The sequence below is a fragment of the Aphelocoma coerulescens genome, chromosome 30, assembly GCF_041296385.1.
Source record: "Aphelocoma coerulescens isolate FSJ_1873_10779 chromosome 30, UR_Acoe_1.0, whole genome shotgun sequence".
In the NCBI taxonomy this organism is placed as follows: domain Eukaryota; kingdom Metazoa; phylum Chordata; class Aves; order Passeriformes; family Corvidae; genus Aphelocoma; species Aphelocoma coerulescens.
The window spans coordinates 270,410-283,441 of NC_091043.1; the positions used below are offsets into that span (position 1 = coordinate 270,410).

Below are 13,032 nucleotides of genomic sequence, written 5' to 3' on the forward strand. Positions count from 1 at the left end.
GCTCTTCACCCTTCGGGGGGATGGGGGATTTGGGGGCTCCCGGGGGGGGTCTCATGGCGCAGCTCCCACCGGGACCCGCCCCTGTCCCGCTCCCGCTCCCCAGAATTTCATGGATAACGGTTAAAACAGCCCGAAGTTCAATTTATTTGCGTCGGTCCACCCGAGAAGGGGGAGCTGCGGGCTCTGCCCCGCCCGTCCCGGCGGGATTCACCCCTCCGGCCTGGAACGCCGCGATGCGGACCCGAGCTCCCGCGGGGATTCACCCCCAATCCCGGGGGTCTCCCCTTCCGACCCCGCTCCGGGATCCACGTGCAAAATCCGGCATTTCGGGACAGTCTGGGATCAAAACTCCTCCGGGATCGGCCGCGGACGCCGCCATCGCCGCGCGACGCCGCTCAGGGAGGCCCCGCCCAGGGCTGCCGGCGGCGTCGCCTGAGGCGGGAGGTGACCCCGGGACCCCGCCTGATCCGAGATCCCGGCGGCTAATCCCGGTAACTGATCCCGGCGGCGATCCCGGTAACTGATCCCGGCGGCTGGTCCCGCTGACTGATCCCGGTGGCTCGTCCCAGTCGCTGATCCGTGAGTTTTTCAGGCAGCACAGGAGCCGCCCGCGACGCGAGGTCCTCTCCTCTCCCGGCCTCCCCCTGAGTCCTCTGCGCTCATTGGCTGTTCCCTCCCCGGTGTCCTGACTTCTGATTGGCCAGCGCGAAATTGTCCCCGCCCCCTCCGTAGCCCCGGTGGTCGCGGGCGCCGCCTGGCGGAGCAGGAGTCCCACAGTGCACCGCGCGGGGCCCGGGGCAGCCGAGGGGGATTTGGGGGCAGATTTGGGGATTTTGGGGCAGTTTTGCAGGTCCAGGGCGAAAAATGGGAACAGATTTGAAGGTCTGGGGGAAGACTTGGGGGAAGTGCAGGTCTGATTTGGTAGTGTGGGGCAGATTTGAGGGATCTTAGGGCAGATTTAGGGGGTCTTGAGGTAGATTTTTGGGACGCAGGAGCAGATTTTGGAGTCTCTGGGGCAGATGTGGGGGTCCAGGTCCCTCCTTCCATCCCTTTCATGTCAAGATCGCGACAATTCGAGGCGCCAGCCCCGGAAATCTGTTCCCAGCCTGGAGGAGCCGCATTTCCCCCTCCCCGAGCTCCGAGCTTTGGGTGCAAAAAAACCATTTTTGCGCAATGGGTGAAAAATTCATTTCCTGGGGCCGAGAGCAGCCGCTTCCTTCCTGCGCCCTGAATCCCTGGCCTGGCACCGCCCGGCTCTTCCCAGCGCATTCCGGCTCTTCCCGGCTCTTCCCAGCTCATCCCTCGTTCCCGGGGAGCTCCCGCAGGAGGAGGAGGATGAGGTTGGAGTTTCTGCTCCTCGTGGCCGCGGCGTTTCCCTCGTGCCTGAGTCAGACGAGCCACGGTTCCCGCCAGGATTCCCGCCAGGATTCCCGCCAGGATTCCCGCCAGGATTCCCGCCACAATTCCCGCCAGGATTCCCGCCACAATTCCCGCCATTCCATGGCCACGCCAAGGCTGCTCCCGGCGCCGTTGGTGCTCCGGATGCCCCCGGGCCTGGGTCCCCCCCGGATCCGCTGCCTGGCCCCGCAGCGCTTCTCCGGCAGCACCTTTGAGCTTTTCCAGGGAATCTCGGCGCTCCCGGCGCTCCCGGTGCAGAGCGTTCCGGCCGCTCCCGACCGCCACTGGGCCGAGTTCTCCGTGCCCGGAGCCGCCCGGTGCTTCCGGTGCCGGTACCGGAGCCACAACGGCAGCGTCTGGCTGGAGTCAGAGCTGAGCCCCGGGATTGGGAGCTCTGGTGCGTGGGGGGGGGGGGCTCATCCCGGGGGGAATCCCCTTCCCGCACCCGGGGGGTGCCGCGGAGCCAAATCCGGTGTTTTTCTCCCCAGATTTGGGCAATGCCGAGTGTCACCCCAGCGACGCCGCGGCCACGGGACCCCCCCCCACCGCCGGCGCCTTGCGGGAAGGTACCGGCACCACCCGGGGGCTGATCCCTGCCGCGGATCCCGGTCCGGACCCCGGTGATCCCCCCCCCGCCCTCTCTCCCTTCCAGATCCTTCCTGGCTCCTCCCGGTCTCGGTCGGTGCCGCCGTCCTGGTGCTGCTGCTGCTGCTGGGGGCCGCGGTCGTGGCCTGGCGAGGTGGGCAGGGGGCTCAGAACCGGGAATTCCGGGGGGCAGCACCCAGGGACCCCCACCCCGCCCTGCAGGGCTGTCCTGGCCCCCGGTGCCACCGGTTCTGTTCCTCACAGGCCTCCGGCGGCGGCGTGGGCAGAGCCACACGGTGCCAGCCCCGGTAAGACCAGAGCCCCGTGCCGGTGCTGTGACCCCCAAAGCCACCGCCAGACCCCTCAGTCCCACCCGTGTCCCCCCAAAATCCACGCCCGTGTCGCTCCTGTCTCGGCAGAGCTTCCCCATGGCCCCCGCGCCGGCGTCGCCATCCCAGTGAGGGGGTCCTGAGGATCCCGGTTGTGCCTCTGTCCCTTCCAGCCGGGAGCGCGTCCCGGTGTCCCCACGGGTCGGGGCTGCGCCGCTGCTGCCTCAGCTCCGCCGGGGCCCCGGTGCTGCCAGGTGCACACCGGACTCTCCGGTGCCAATAAAAGCGTTCGTCTCCAGCGCCGCCGCTGCATTCCCGCGATCCCGGTGCCAGTCCTGGTGTCGGTGGCAGTTCCCAGTGCCGTTCCCATTCCCAGTGCCAATTCCCGGTGCCTCGTCCCCATTCCCGGTGTCCTGTTCCCATTACTGGTTTCCCATTCCCGGTGCCCCGTTCCCATTCCCGGTTTCCCATTCCCGGTGTCCCGTGTCCCGGTGCCCCGTTCCCATTCCCGGTTTCCCATTACTGGTTTCCCATTCCCGGTGCCCCGTTCCCATTCCTGGTTTCCCATTCCCGGTGTCCCGTGTCCCGGTGCCCCGTTCCCATTCCCGGTGCCCCGTTCCCATTCCCGGTTTCCCATTCCCGGTTTCCCATTCCCGGTGTCCCGGTGCCCCGTTCCCATTCCCGGTGTCCCGTGTCCCGGTGCCCCGTTCCCCTTCCCGGTGCCCCGTTCCCATTCCCGGTTTCCCATTCCCGGTGTCGCGGTGCCCCATTCCCATTCCCGGTTTCCCATTCCCGGTTTCCCATTCCCGGTGCCTCGTTCCCATTCCCGGTTTCCCATTCCCGTGTCCCGGTGCCCCGTTCCCATTCCCGGTTTCCCATTCCCGGTATCCCGTGTCCCGGTGCCCCGTTCCCATTCCCGGTTTCCCATTCCCGGTTTCCCATTCCCGTGTCCCGGTACCCCGTTCCCATTCCGGGTTTCCCATTCCCGGTGCCCCCGTTCCCATTCCCGGTTTCCCATTCCCGGTGTCCCGGTGCCCTCTCGCCCGCCAGGGGGCGCACCGTGCCCGCCGTGGGGGCGGGGCCTGCCGAGGGGGCGGGGCCTGGGGGGGCGGGGCGCGTGCCCCGATGGGCGGGGCGCGGGGCGGGGGGCGGGGCCCCGGGTGGGCGGGGCGCGGCGCGGTCCAAGATGGCCGCGGTGTCGGTGTTCCCCGGCGTGCGGCTCCTCACGGTCGGGGACGCGAACGGGGAGATCCAGCGGCACCAGGAGCAGCAGCCGCTGCGCCTCGAGGTCCGCACCGGCCCCGACAGCGCCGCCATCGCCCTCTACGGCCGTGAGTGCGCGGGGGGGGGGGGGGGGGCCCGGGAGAGGCGGGGGGCCTGGCGGGGGAGGGGGATGTGGGGAGAGCGGGGGGGGGGGGTCTGTGGGGATGGGGGAGGAGGATCTGAGGGGTCTGTGAGGATGGGAAGGGGCCCTGAGGGGTCACTGGGGTTGCGGGGTGGCTCCGAGGGGTCTGTGAGGGTGGGGGGGGGGGTCTGAGGGGTCTGTGGGGATGGGGGAGGGGCCCTGAGGGGTCAGAGGGGGCGGGAGGGGCTAAAACGGGGCCCTGAGGGGTCTCTGGGGATGGGGGGGGGAGTCGGGAAGGGACCCTGAGGGGTCAGTGAGGAGCTGGGGGGGGCTCTGAGGGCTCTGTGGGGATGGGGGGGCTGGGAGTGGGGGAGATCGGCGGGGTGGGGGCACCTGGGGGGCTCTGGAGGGTTTGGGGGTGCGGGGGCTCGGGGGGGGCCGGGCCTGGAGCGGCGAGCTGGGGGCTGGGGGGGGGCTGGGGGTTCAGGGCCGGGGGGGGCTGGGCTGGCGTGGGGGGCTGGGGGCTCCAGAGAGAGGCTCGGGGGGGGACTTTGGGGTGCCCGCTGCCTTTGGGGGGTCCCAGCGCCCCCGCCCCGCCCGGCCCAGGTCAGGGGGCTCGGGGGCAGCTCGGGGGTCTCCCCGTCCCCCGGCGTTTCCCGGAGGCTGCGGAAAGTTCGTTCCCATCCCCCCCCCCTTCTTCCCACTTTTGCCCGAAATGGCCCCAATTCCGTGACCTTCCCGGCGCCCGGGGGGGCTCCCGGTGGCGCCCCCGAGTTCCAGGGGCTCGGGGGGCGGCGGCGGCGCCGATTCCTCTTTGTCTGCGCGCAGGATTCCGGCTTTTCCCGAGCTTTGGGGCATTTTTCCCTCTCTTTCCCCAAACCCGGCGTCTCCTGCGCTTTGTGCTCGGGATCCTCCGCGTCCGGCCGGGGTCCCCGCGGCTCCCGGCGGATTATCCGCGGTGGGGGGCGAGCCCCCGGCCCCCTCCGTGCTAGCGGGGCGCTCCGTTACGTTAATTAACCAGCGGGAATAATTAACGCGCGGCCACGGCTTTGACACCGATGGGGGCGGGGGGGTGGGGAAACTGAGGCACGGCGGCCGCTTCATGCCCGAGCCCGCGGCTCCTCCCGGTGCCGGCCGGGCCCGTTCTCCGCCGGGAACGCCGCAGCTTCCCCCGGAGCCTCCGGAAGCCGTTCCAGAGGAGCCTTTGTGTGCCGGGCCGGGGGCTCCGGGGGGCTCGGGCCGCCCGTGCAGCATCTGCCGGCACATCTGGCGGCCCTTTCATCGGCCACAAAGAGCCGGAGCCGGCGGAATTCCCGCTCCCGGCGCTCCCGGCTCGGGGCAGGTGTTCCCGGCCCGGCCTCGCTCCCGGCGCTCCCGGTCCATCCCGATCCAACTTCCCGCGCCGCGTGGCCGCTCCGCCGGGACGGGAGGGGGCTCCGGCAGCCGCATCCCGGCGGAAAGACCGGGATTTTTCGGGGAGCGGCGCGGTTGGTTTTCCCGGCTGCTGCCCCGCTCGCTGCCGGTGGCCGCTCCCGGCTCCCGGGGTGACTCCTGGGATGGCTCCCGGGGCGATTCCCGAGTCCCGGGGTTACTCCTAGGATGGCTCCTGGGGCAATTCCCAGCGCAGCCCCGGGCCCTGCAGCCTCTTCCCTTACATCCACGGGGACAGTCCCCGTTTCTGGTTGGAATTCCGGCCGCTCCCCCCTTTCTCCCCCCGGGCCGTGCTTTAGGGGTGCTCCCTCGCTGTCATTAGGGGTTAATTAGGTTAACTGTGCCTTATCATGCTCTGTTCAGAGGGTTCAGGGCTTGGCCTCGTGCTCACCCCGATTTTCTCTCTGTCCCCTCCCTTTTTCCTTCCATCCCACCCCATTTTCCCTCCGTGCCCGCCCCGTTTTCTCTCTCCACACCCTCCTCTCCCATCTCCCCCCCCCCCCATTCCCGGTTTTCCCTCCTCCCAGATGAGGACGTCTGCGTGTTCAAGTGCTCCGTGTCCCGCGAGACCGAGTGCAGCCGGGTGGGCAAACAATCCTTCATCATCACCCTGGGCTGCAACAGCGTCCTGCTGCAGTTCGGGACCCCCAACGGTGCGAAACCCCCCCCCCCGGATGCCCCCAGACCCCGCTGGGTTCCCCCGGGATGCCCCAATAACCCCCCTGCCCCCTTTTCCCCCCAGATTTCTGCTCCTTCTACAACATCCTGAAGAACTGCCGGGGCCACAACACGGAGCGCTCGGTGTTCAGCGAGCGCACGGAGGAGTCCTCGGCCGTGCAGTACTTCCAGGTGGGAATTCCCGGTCCTGGGGGGGGATGTTCCCAGCCTGGCAGCGTTCCCGGGGTGACGGCGTGTCCGTGTGTCCGGCAGTTCTACGGGTACCTGTCCCAGCAGCAGAACATGATGCAGGACTACGTGCGCACGGGGACGTACCAGCGGGCGATCCTGCAGAACCACAGCGACTTCAAGGACAAGGTCTGGGGGATCGCGATCGTTTTGGGGGGCGGATTCAGCTCGGTTTGCAGGAATCCGGCTCGTTTTGGGGGTTTTGGCTGTTTTTAGGGGAATCTGGCTTGGTTTGGGGGGGATCTGGCTCGGTTTTTGTGAAGACTGGCCTGGTTTTAGGGGGGAAGCCTGCCTTGGTTTTTGGTGGGATCTGGTTGAGGTTTGGGGGAATCTGGCTCGGTTTTTGGGGAAGCTTGGCTCAGTTTGGGGTGGGAATATGGCTGGGTCTTGCGGGGATTTGGCTGGGATTGTGGGCGGGATGCTGGTGGGAATCCTGGCTCGCGTTTTGGAGAATCTGCCCCGTTTTTTGGGAAGCCTGGCTCGCTTTTGGGACAAACCAGCCTCACTTTGGGGTCTGCCTGCACCTCCAGCAGCACAGCCTGGTCCCGGAGCCAGAAACTGGGCTGTTTTCCCCATTTTTCGGGATCACACCTGGCGAGGGGTGGGACAGCCCCGCTCCTGCGGGAGCCACCGTTCCCACGCCGCGTTAAATATAGGATCAAGCACAGGATCAGAGCGGCTTTGGGCTCCGGGGCCGCCCTAATCCCCGCCATCCGCGCGGCTCCCCGGGCTGGATAAACTCCACGAGGCTCAGGCATCCCCCTGGCATCCCCCTGGCATCCCCCTTTCCCCAGATCGTCCTGGACGTGGGCTGCGGCTCCGGGATCCTCTCCTTCTTCGCGGCGCAGGCCGGGGCACGGAAAATCTACGCGGTGGAAGCCAGCACCATGGCCCAGCACGCCGAGGTGAGCCGGGGGGGAGCTCCCAAAGAACTCCCAAACACCCAGGGCGGCCATCCCAGAGCCTGACCACCCCCCCTCGTTGCACCCTTTCCCAGGTGCTGGTGAAGAGCAACAACCTGACGGAGCGGATCGTGGTGATCCCGGGCAAGGTGGAGGAGGTGTCGCTGCCGGAGCAGGTGGACATCATCATCTCAGAGCCCATGGGCTACATGCTCTTCAACGAGCGCATGCTCGAGAGCTACCTGCACGCCAAGAAGTACCTGAAGCCCAGTGGTGAGTGCAGGGGGGGTCCCTGGGAGCCGCCGGAGCCGCCCCGTTCCCGGCTCCAAGCTCCGGCTCGTCCCCTTTCCCCAGGGAATATGTTCCCCACCATCGGGGACGTGCACCTGGCGCCCTTCACGGACGAGCAGCTCTACATGGAGCAGTTCACCAAGGCCAACTTCTGGTGAGGGCACGGGGGGGTTTCCAGTCCCCATTCCCGTGGGGGAACGGTTCCAATCGGGATCAGGGATCTGAGCGGGGTTTGGAGGGAGCTGGGTGGGTTTTGGGGGGATTTGGGTGGGTTTTGTGAGGAATCTGGGTGAGATCTGAGGGGATCCGCTTGGGTTTGGGGGGAATCTGTTTTTTTGGGGGTAATCTGGATGGTTTTGGGGGAAAGTCTGGCTTGTGTTCTGGGGAACCTGCCCCGTTTTGGGGAAAATGAGCCTCGTTTTGGGGTCTGGCCCTGTCCCAGAGCCAGCGCTGGGCTGTTTCTACCTGGCAAGGGTGGCACAACCCCGAGCCCTTCCCCGGCCTCGCTGGGGACACGATCCCAACCCCAGTCCCTGCCCTGGCAGTGGGGCAACGACCCAGAGCCTCCTCCTGACCCCGGGGAGGACACAACCCCGTCCCCGTCCCCTGCCTGGGGGTGACACCCGCTCCTGGCCCCGTCCCCCGCCCCGGGGGTCCCCGATTTGGGGTTTCCCGCAGGTACCAGCCCTCCTTCCACGGCGTCGACCTCTCGGCGCTGCGCGGGGCCGCCGTGGACGAGTACTTCAGGCAGCCCGTGGTGGTGAGTGACCCCCGGGGTGGGGGGGAGGGGGGTCAAGGAGCCGCTTTGGGGGGGCTCGGGGCGAGCCAGGAGTGCCCCCACACCGAGCCCACCCCCCTTTCCCCAGGACACCTTCGACATCCGGATCTTAATGGCCAAATCCGTCAAATACACCGTGAACTTCTTGGAAGCCAAGGAGGGCGACTTGCACAGGTGGGGGACACCTGCAGGGGCCTGGCTGAGCCCCCTCCCCTGCCTAGGGGGGAGCCTGGGGGGGGGTCTCCAGCCACCCCATGACCACCCCAATTGTCCCCCAGGATAGAAATCCCCTTCAAGTTCCACATGCTGCACTCGGGGCTGGTGCACGGCCTGGCCTTCTGGTTCGACGTGGCCTTCATCGGCTCCATGTAGGTGTGGGGATGCCCTGGAGCACCTGGATGGGCTTTGTGGGGGGGGGAGTTTGGGGGAATCTGGGTGGTTTTTGGGGGGAATCTGGTTGAGGTCTGAGGGGATCTGGTTTTTTTGGGGGGTGGGGGGGGGAATGGGGGCCAGGGCTGTGTCTGACCTCCCGTGGTGTCCCTGTGTCCCCCCAGAATGACCGTGTGGCTCTCAACGGCGCCCACGGAGCCGCTGACCCACTGGTACCAGGTGAGGTGCCTGTTCCAGTCCCCGCTCTTCGCCAAGGCCGGGGACACCCTCTCAGGGACCTGTCTGCTCATCGCCAACAAGAGGTGGGGCAGGGGGCGGTTCGGGGGGATGCAGGAGAATTGGGGGCGATTAGGGCAGGTTTGGGGGGTGTGGGGGTGAATTGGGGAGGTTTGGGGGGGCACAGGGGGGTCCCCAAGGCCCCCCCTCCCCAGCCGTGCCCCGGTTCGGGCCGTGCCGGATCCGCTCCGGATCCGCTGCTCCCTCGGCACCTCTGGGACAGCTCTGGGAGCCGCAGGGGGGGCTCCTGGCCCAGTTCGGCCTGGGGGGGGCCTGGCCCAGTTTCAGGGGAGTATTTTTAGCTGAGGGGGGCAGCCACGACCCAGATGCTGCTGCTGGGCCCGGGGGGCCAGGACCCCCTCAGGGGTGTTTTGGGGTCTCAGAAACCCCCCCTTTGGCTGCACTTTGGGGTCTCAGAAACCCCCCCCAGCTCCATCTGGGGGTCCCAGCCCCCCTCCAGGTCCATCTGGGGGCGGGTCTCACGGGCTGTGCCCCCCCAGACAGAGCTACGACATCAGCATCGTGGCCCAGGTGGACCAGACAGGCTCCAAGTCCTCCAACCTCCTCGACCTGAAAAATCCCTTCTTCAGGTAGGGCCGGGGGGGTTGCGGAGCCGGGGGGGACCCCCAGGACCCCCCCCAAACCCTCACAACCGCCCCCCTCCCCCAGGTACACGGGCACGACCCCCTCGCCCCCCCCCGGCTCCCACTACACGTCGCCGTCGGAGAACATGTGGAACACGGGCAGCACCTACAACATGAGCACGGGAATGGCCGTGGCCGGTGGGTTCCGGGGCTCTGGGGGGGTCCTGCAGGCTCTGGGGGGGTCCTGGAGGGCCGAAGGGGGGTCACCCCCCGCTTTTGGGGGGGTCTGACCCCCCTCCCCCCGCAGGGATGCCGGCGGCTTACGACCTGAGCAGCGTCATCGCCGGCGGCTCCAACGTGGGCCACAACAACCTGATCCCTTTGGGTGAGTCTGGGGGGGCTCAAACCGGGCCTGGGGGGTCTCATAATGACCGTGGGGGTCTCACAGCCCCCCCCCCCCCCCCAAACCTCACCCTGCTCCCCCCACCCCGCAGCCAACACCGGCATCGTCAACCACACCCACTCCAGGATGGGCTCCATCATGAGCACGGGAATCGTGCAAGGTACCCCTGACCCCCCCCCAAAAATACCTCTCTGGACCCCCCCAAATCCTCTCCCTGACCCCCCCTCTGCCCCCCAGGCTCGTCCAGCGGCCAGAGCGGCGCCGGCTCCAGCACCCACTACCCCCTGAACAGCCAGTTCACCATGGGGGGCCCCCCCATCTCCATGGCCTCCCCCATGTCCATCACCACCAACACGATGCACTACGGCAGCTAAAGGCCCCCCCCGCTCCCAAAAATCCAGGAAAAAACCAAAATCGGGGCCCCCCCCCCAGCCCCGGGGGGCCCCTCCCGCCCCCCTCGCTCCGTGCCGGACCCGGAGGGGTTTTCTGGGGTTTTTTTGTTGTTTTCTTTCGGGGAGGGGGGGAAAGGGGGGGAGGTTCATTTTTTAACGCTCCGATTCCCAGATAATCCCTGGTGGCATGGGGCCGGGGGGGGGGGCATGAATCCCACCGGGAATTCCCCCCCCCCTCCCCCGGGATGGGAATCCCGCCGGGAACGGGCGTGAATGTACCAAAAGCTCCGGGTTCGGCCCCGTTCCGGAGGGCTCGGGGTCCCCCCCCTGGCCCGTTTTGCCCTCGGGGGGTGCAGCGGGGGCCGGGCTGGGGGGGCCCCGGCTGTAGGAATAGCAGATGTGCGGGATTTTTCCGGCTGTAGTCTGAATAAACGGGAGGGTTTCGACGCTCGGGCCACCCTCAGGGCTCTGGGGGCTCCCCGGGGGGGGCGGGTTTGGGGCTCCTCAAAATCAGCGGGGCACGGATTGGAGACTCCCTGCTTTTATTTGGGCTCACGGAGCCGAGCGGGCTCCAAGGGGGGGTCGGGAGGGGGGATGGGGGGGTCCCCTCGGTCCAGGGGCTCCCCCCATCCCGGCCCCCCCTCACCGTGCAGGGTGGGAAGCGTTGGAGGGGGGGATCCCCACGGGGGCCCCCCCGGATCCCGCTGTGGGGAGGGGCTCGAAGAAGTAGAGCTGGGAGGGAAAAGAGGAATCAGGGCTGGGGCTGGGGGGTCCCTAAAGCCCCCCCAGGACCCCTCCAGGGGCAGTTTGGGGTTTTAATCCCCCCCCACCCCCCCAGCTGCATTCTCAGGGGTCTCAAACCCCTCCCCAGGCTCATTTCAGGGTCCCAGCGCCCCCGACCCCCCTCAGACCCCCCCCTCAGTCGGGGCAGGGGGTACCTGGCAGCCCAGGGCCAGCAGGGTGTGCAGGGCCACCAGCGCGGCCCCCCCGGCCAGCGCGGGCACGCGGCCACCGGCCCTCAGGGGCGGCCAGAAGGTGACGGCCAGAGCTGCGGCCGAGGGCACGGCCAGCACGGCCAGCACTGCCCAGCGCAGCCACGGCACCGGCAGCGCCCACAGCACCTGGGGAGAGCCCAAAAGCACCTCAGGGACGCCAAAAATAACCCAAACCCCCCTCAAAACACCCTCTGGGACCCCCCAGCACCCCGAGGAGCCTCCCAAACATCCTTGGCAAACACTCTGGGGAACCCCCCCCAAATACCTGGAGGACCCCCCAACACCCCAGGGACCCCCCCCCCAACACCCCAGGGACCCCCAAAATCTCCCTCCGATACCACAGGGACCCCCAAACACCTCAAGGACCACCCCCCCAAACCGGGGACCCCGACTCACAGCGGCGGGCACGAGCGCAGCCAGGGAGTAGCCGTAGGCACAGAGGGTCTCCAGGAGGCTGAAGGAGCCCCCCGAGCCCCCCCGGGCCCAGCTCAGGGCCCCCCAGAGCCCCAGCGGCACCAGCCCCGCGTAGCTGAAGATGAGGGTCACGGCCACGGGCACTGGGGGGGCACGGGGGGGGTCACGGGGGGTCCACGGGAACGGGCCCAGGGTGCGGGGCAAGGGCTGAGGGGGGGGTCAGGGTCACCCCAAACACCCCCCGAGGGAGCTGGACCCCGATCCCGGAGGTGACCGGGCACCGTTTGGGACCCTCCCCCTTCCCCCCCCGTGACCCCCGGCCTCACCGTGGTGGAAGCGGGGCCGGTACCGGTGCTCGGGGCCCCCGCGGGCGGTGCCGAGCTGGGACAGGTCCCCGCTGATGGCCAGAGCCAGAGCCAGGGTGGCACAGATCCAGAACGGGCCTGGGACCGGGGAAAGGGCATTGGCACCGGCACCGGGAGCGGGAGCGGGAGCGGGAGCGGGAGCGGGAGCGGGAGCGGGGCCGGCGCCGCCCGTGCCTCCCTCACCGTACAGGTCGGGGTTGTTGCGCAGCCGGTGACGCACAAAGTTCTTCCCCGGTACCGGCAGCACCGAGGCCTTGATGCGCTCCAGCACCTGCGGGGACACGGGCGGGGCTCAGCCGGGGCTGCTCCCGGTGCCCGGTGCCGGTGCCCGGTGCCGGTTCTGTACCTGCCGCGTGTCCACGTCGAAAAACGCCTGGTAATACTCGAAGGTCCAGAAGCCCCGCGGCTGCCGCTGCCCCGCCAGGAGCTGCCGGTGCGGTCAGACCGGGGGTCGGTGCCGGGCTCCTCCCGGACCCCCCCCCCCCCCCCCCCGGGGCACCGGGACCCCCAACTCACCTCGGCCGTGTCGGCATCGTCCCCGTCCTCGGGGGGCTCCGGCAGCGGCACCGCCACGGAGGGTCCCGACCGCGGCTCCGGCGGCTCCCGGGAGTCTGAGGGGGCCCGGGGGGTCACGGAGGGAACCGGAACCGGCACCGGCACCGGGCCTGGGGTATCACGGGACTCACCGTGGGGCCGGGGCTCGTCCATGGCGGAGCCTCTCGCTGCCGGGACGGGACACGCCGGGCTGTGAGGGACCCTCGCTACCGTCCGGAGACCCCCGGTACCGGCCCCCTCAGGCACCCCCCCCCCCCCCCGCCAGGGATCCCCCCGGTACCGTCCAGGGACCCCTTCGGTACCGACCCCGCCATCCCCGGTACCGACCGCACTCCCAAGCACCCCTCCGGTACCGACCCCGCCCCCAGGGACCCTCCCGGGACCCTCCCGGGACCCCCGGTCCCGCCCCCCCCGCTCACCGCCGGCTCCGCCGACGTGGACTCGTCCCTCCCCCGCGCCCCGTCTACAGTGGTTCCGCCCGGTCCGTCTCGCTCCCGTCCCGCGCTCCCGCCGCGCCGGTTCCGCCCCCGCGATGGTTCCGCTCGGTCCGTCCCGACTGGAGCCGTTTCCGGTCATGGTGACCGAGACCCCCCCCCCCGGGGGGAGGGAGACCCCTGACCCCCCCCAGGGACCCTCCCGGCTCCCCCACTCCGAGCCCAGGACCCTCCCCACACACCCCAAGGCCCCCCAAAC

General features: G+C 69.0%; 3 protein-coding genes across 7 annotated transcripts; 2 read left to right on the forward strand and 1 right to left on the reverse strand.

Moving 5' to 3' along the window:
- Positions 1–132: 132 nt before the first annotated feature.
- On the forward strand, positions 133–2,759 carry LOC138100186 (uncharacterized). 2 transcript variants are annotated; one of them, XM_068997940.1, is made up of 5 exons: positions 133–1,795; positions 1,887–1,964; positions 2,051–2,137; positions 2,248–2,291; positions 2,403–2,759. In XM_068997940.1, exons 1-5 carry the CDS (start codon positions 1,174–1,176, stop codon positions 2,442–2,444), a joined length of 873 nt encoding a protein of 290 aa, XP_068854041.1. In that variant the 5' UTR covers positions 133–1,173; the 3' UTR covers positions 2,445–2,759. The 2 variants fall into 2 exon arrangements, with proteins under 2 accessions (XP_068854041.1, XP_068854040.1); XM_068997939.1 differs by having other exon boundaries at positions 2,248–2,759.
- Positions 2,760–3,482: 723 nt separating this feature from the next.
- On the forward strand, positions 3,483–10,080 carry CARM1 (coactivator associated arginine methyltransferase 1). The gene is made up of 16 exons (XM_068998046.1): positions 3,483–3,643; positions 5,616–5,741; positions 5,831–5,937; positions 6,019–6,123; positions 6,789–6,899; positions 6,992–7,169; positions 7,251–7,341; positions 7,866–7,947; positions 8,054–8,139; positions 8,244–8,333; positions 8,520–8,657; positions 9,132–9,221; positions 9,301–9,413; positions 9,523–9,600; positions 9,710–9,778; positions 9,856–10,080. Exons 1-16 carry the CDS (start codon positions 3,499–3,501, stop codon positions 9,990–9,992), a joined length of 1,746 nt encoding a protein of 581 aa, XP_068854147.1. The 5' UTR covers positions 3,483–3,498; the 3' UTR covers positions 9,993–10,080.
- A 455-nt stretch (positions 10,081–10,535) lies between these two features.
- On the reverse strand, positions 10,536–12,841 carry YIPF2 (Yip1 domain family member 2). 4 transcript variants are annotated; one of them, XM_068997888.1, is made up of 9 exons: positions 12,759–12,841; positions 12,471–12,506; positions 12,301–12,395; positions 12,131–12,211; positions 11,968–12,055; positions 11,746–11,862; positions 11,402–11,562; positions 10,949–11,131; positions 10,536–10,742 (listed from the first exon to the last, which is right to left on the reverse strand). In XM_068997888.1, the coding sequence occupies exons 2-9, from the start codon at positions 12,490–12,492 to the stop codon at positions 10,653–10,655; spliced, it is 837 nt and encodes a 278-aa protein (XP_068853989.1). In that variant the 5' UTR covers positions 12,493–12,506; positions 12,759–12,841; the 3' UTR covers positions 10,536–10,652. The 4 variants fall into 4 exon arrangements, with proteins under 4 accessions (XP_068853989.1, XP_068853990.1, XP_068853987.1 ...); XM_068997889.1 differs by having other exon boundaries at positions 12,471–12,529; positions 12,759–12,827; XM_068997886.1 differs by having other exon boundaries at positions 12,301–12,506.
- Positions 12,842–13,032: the final 191 nt, after the last annotated feature.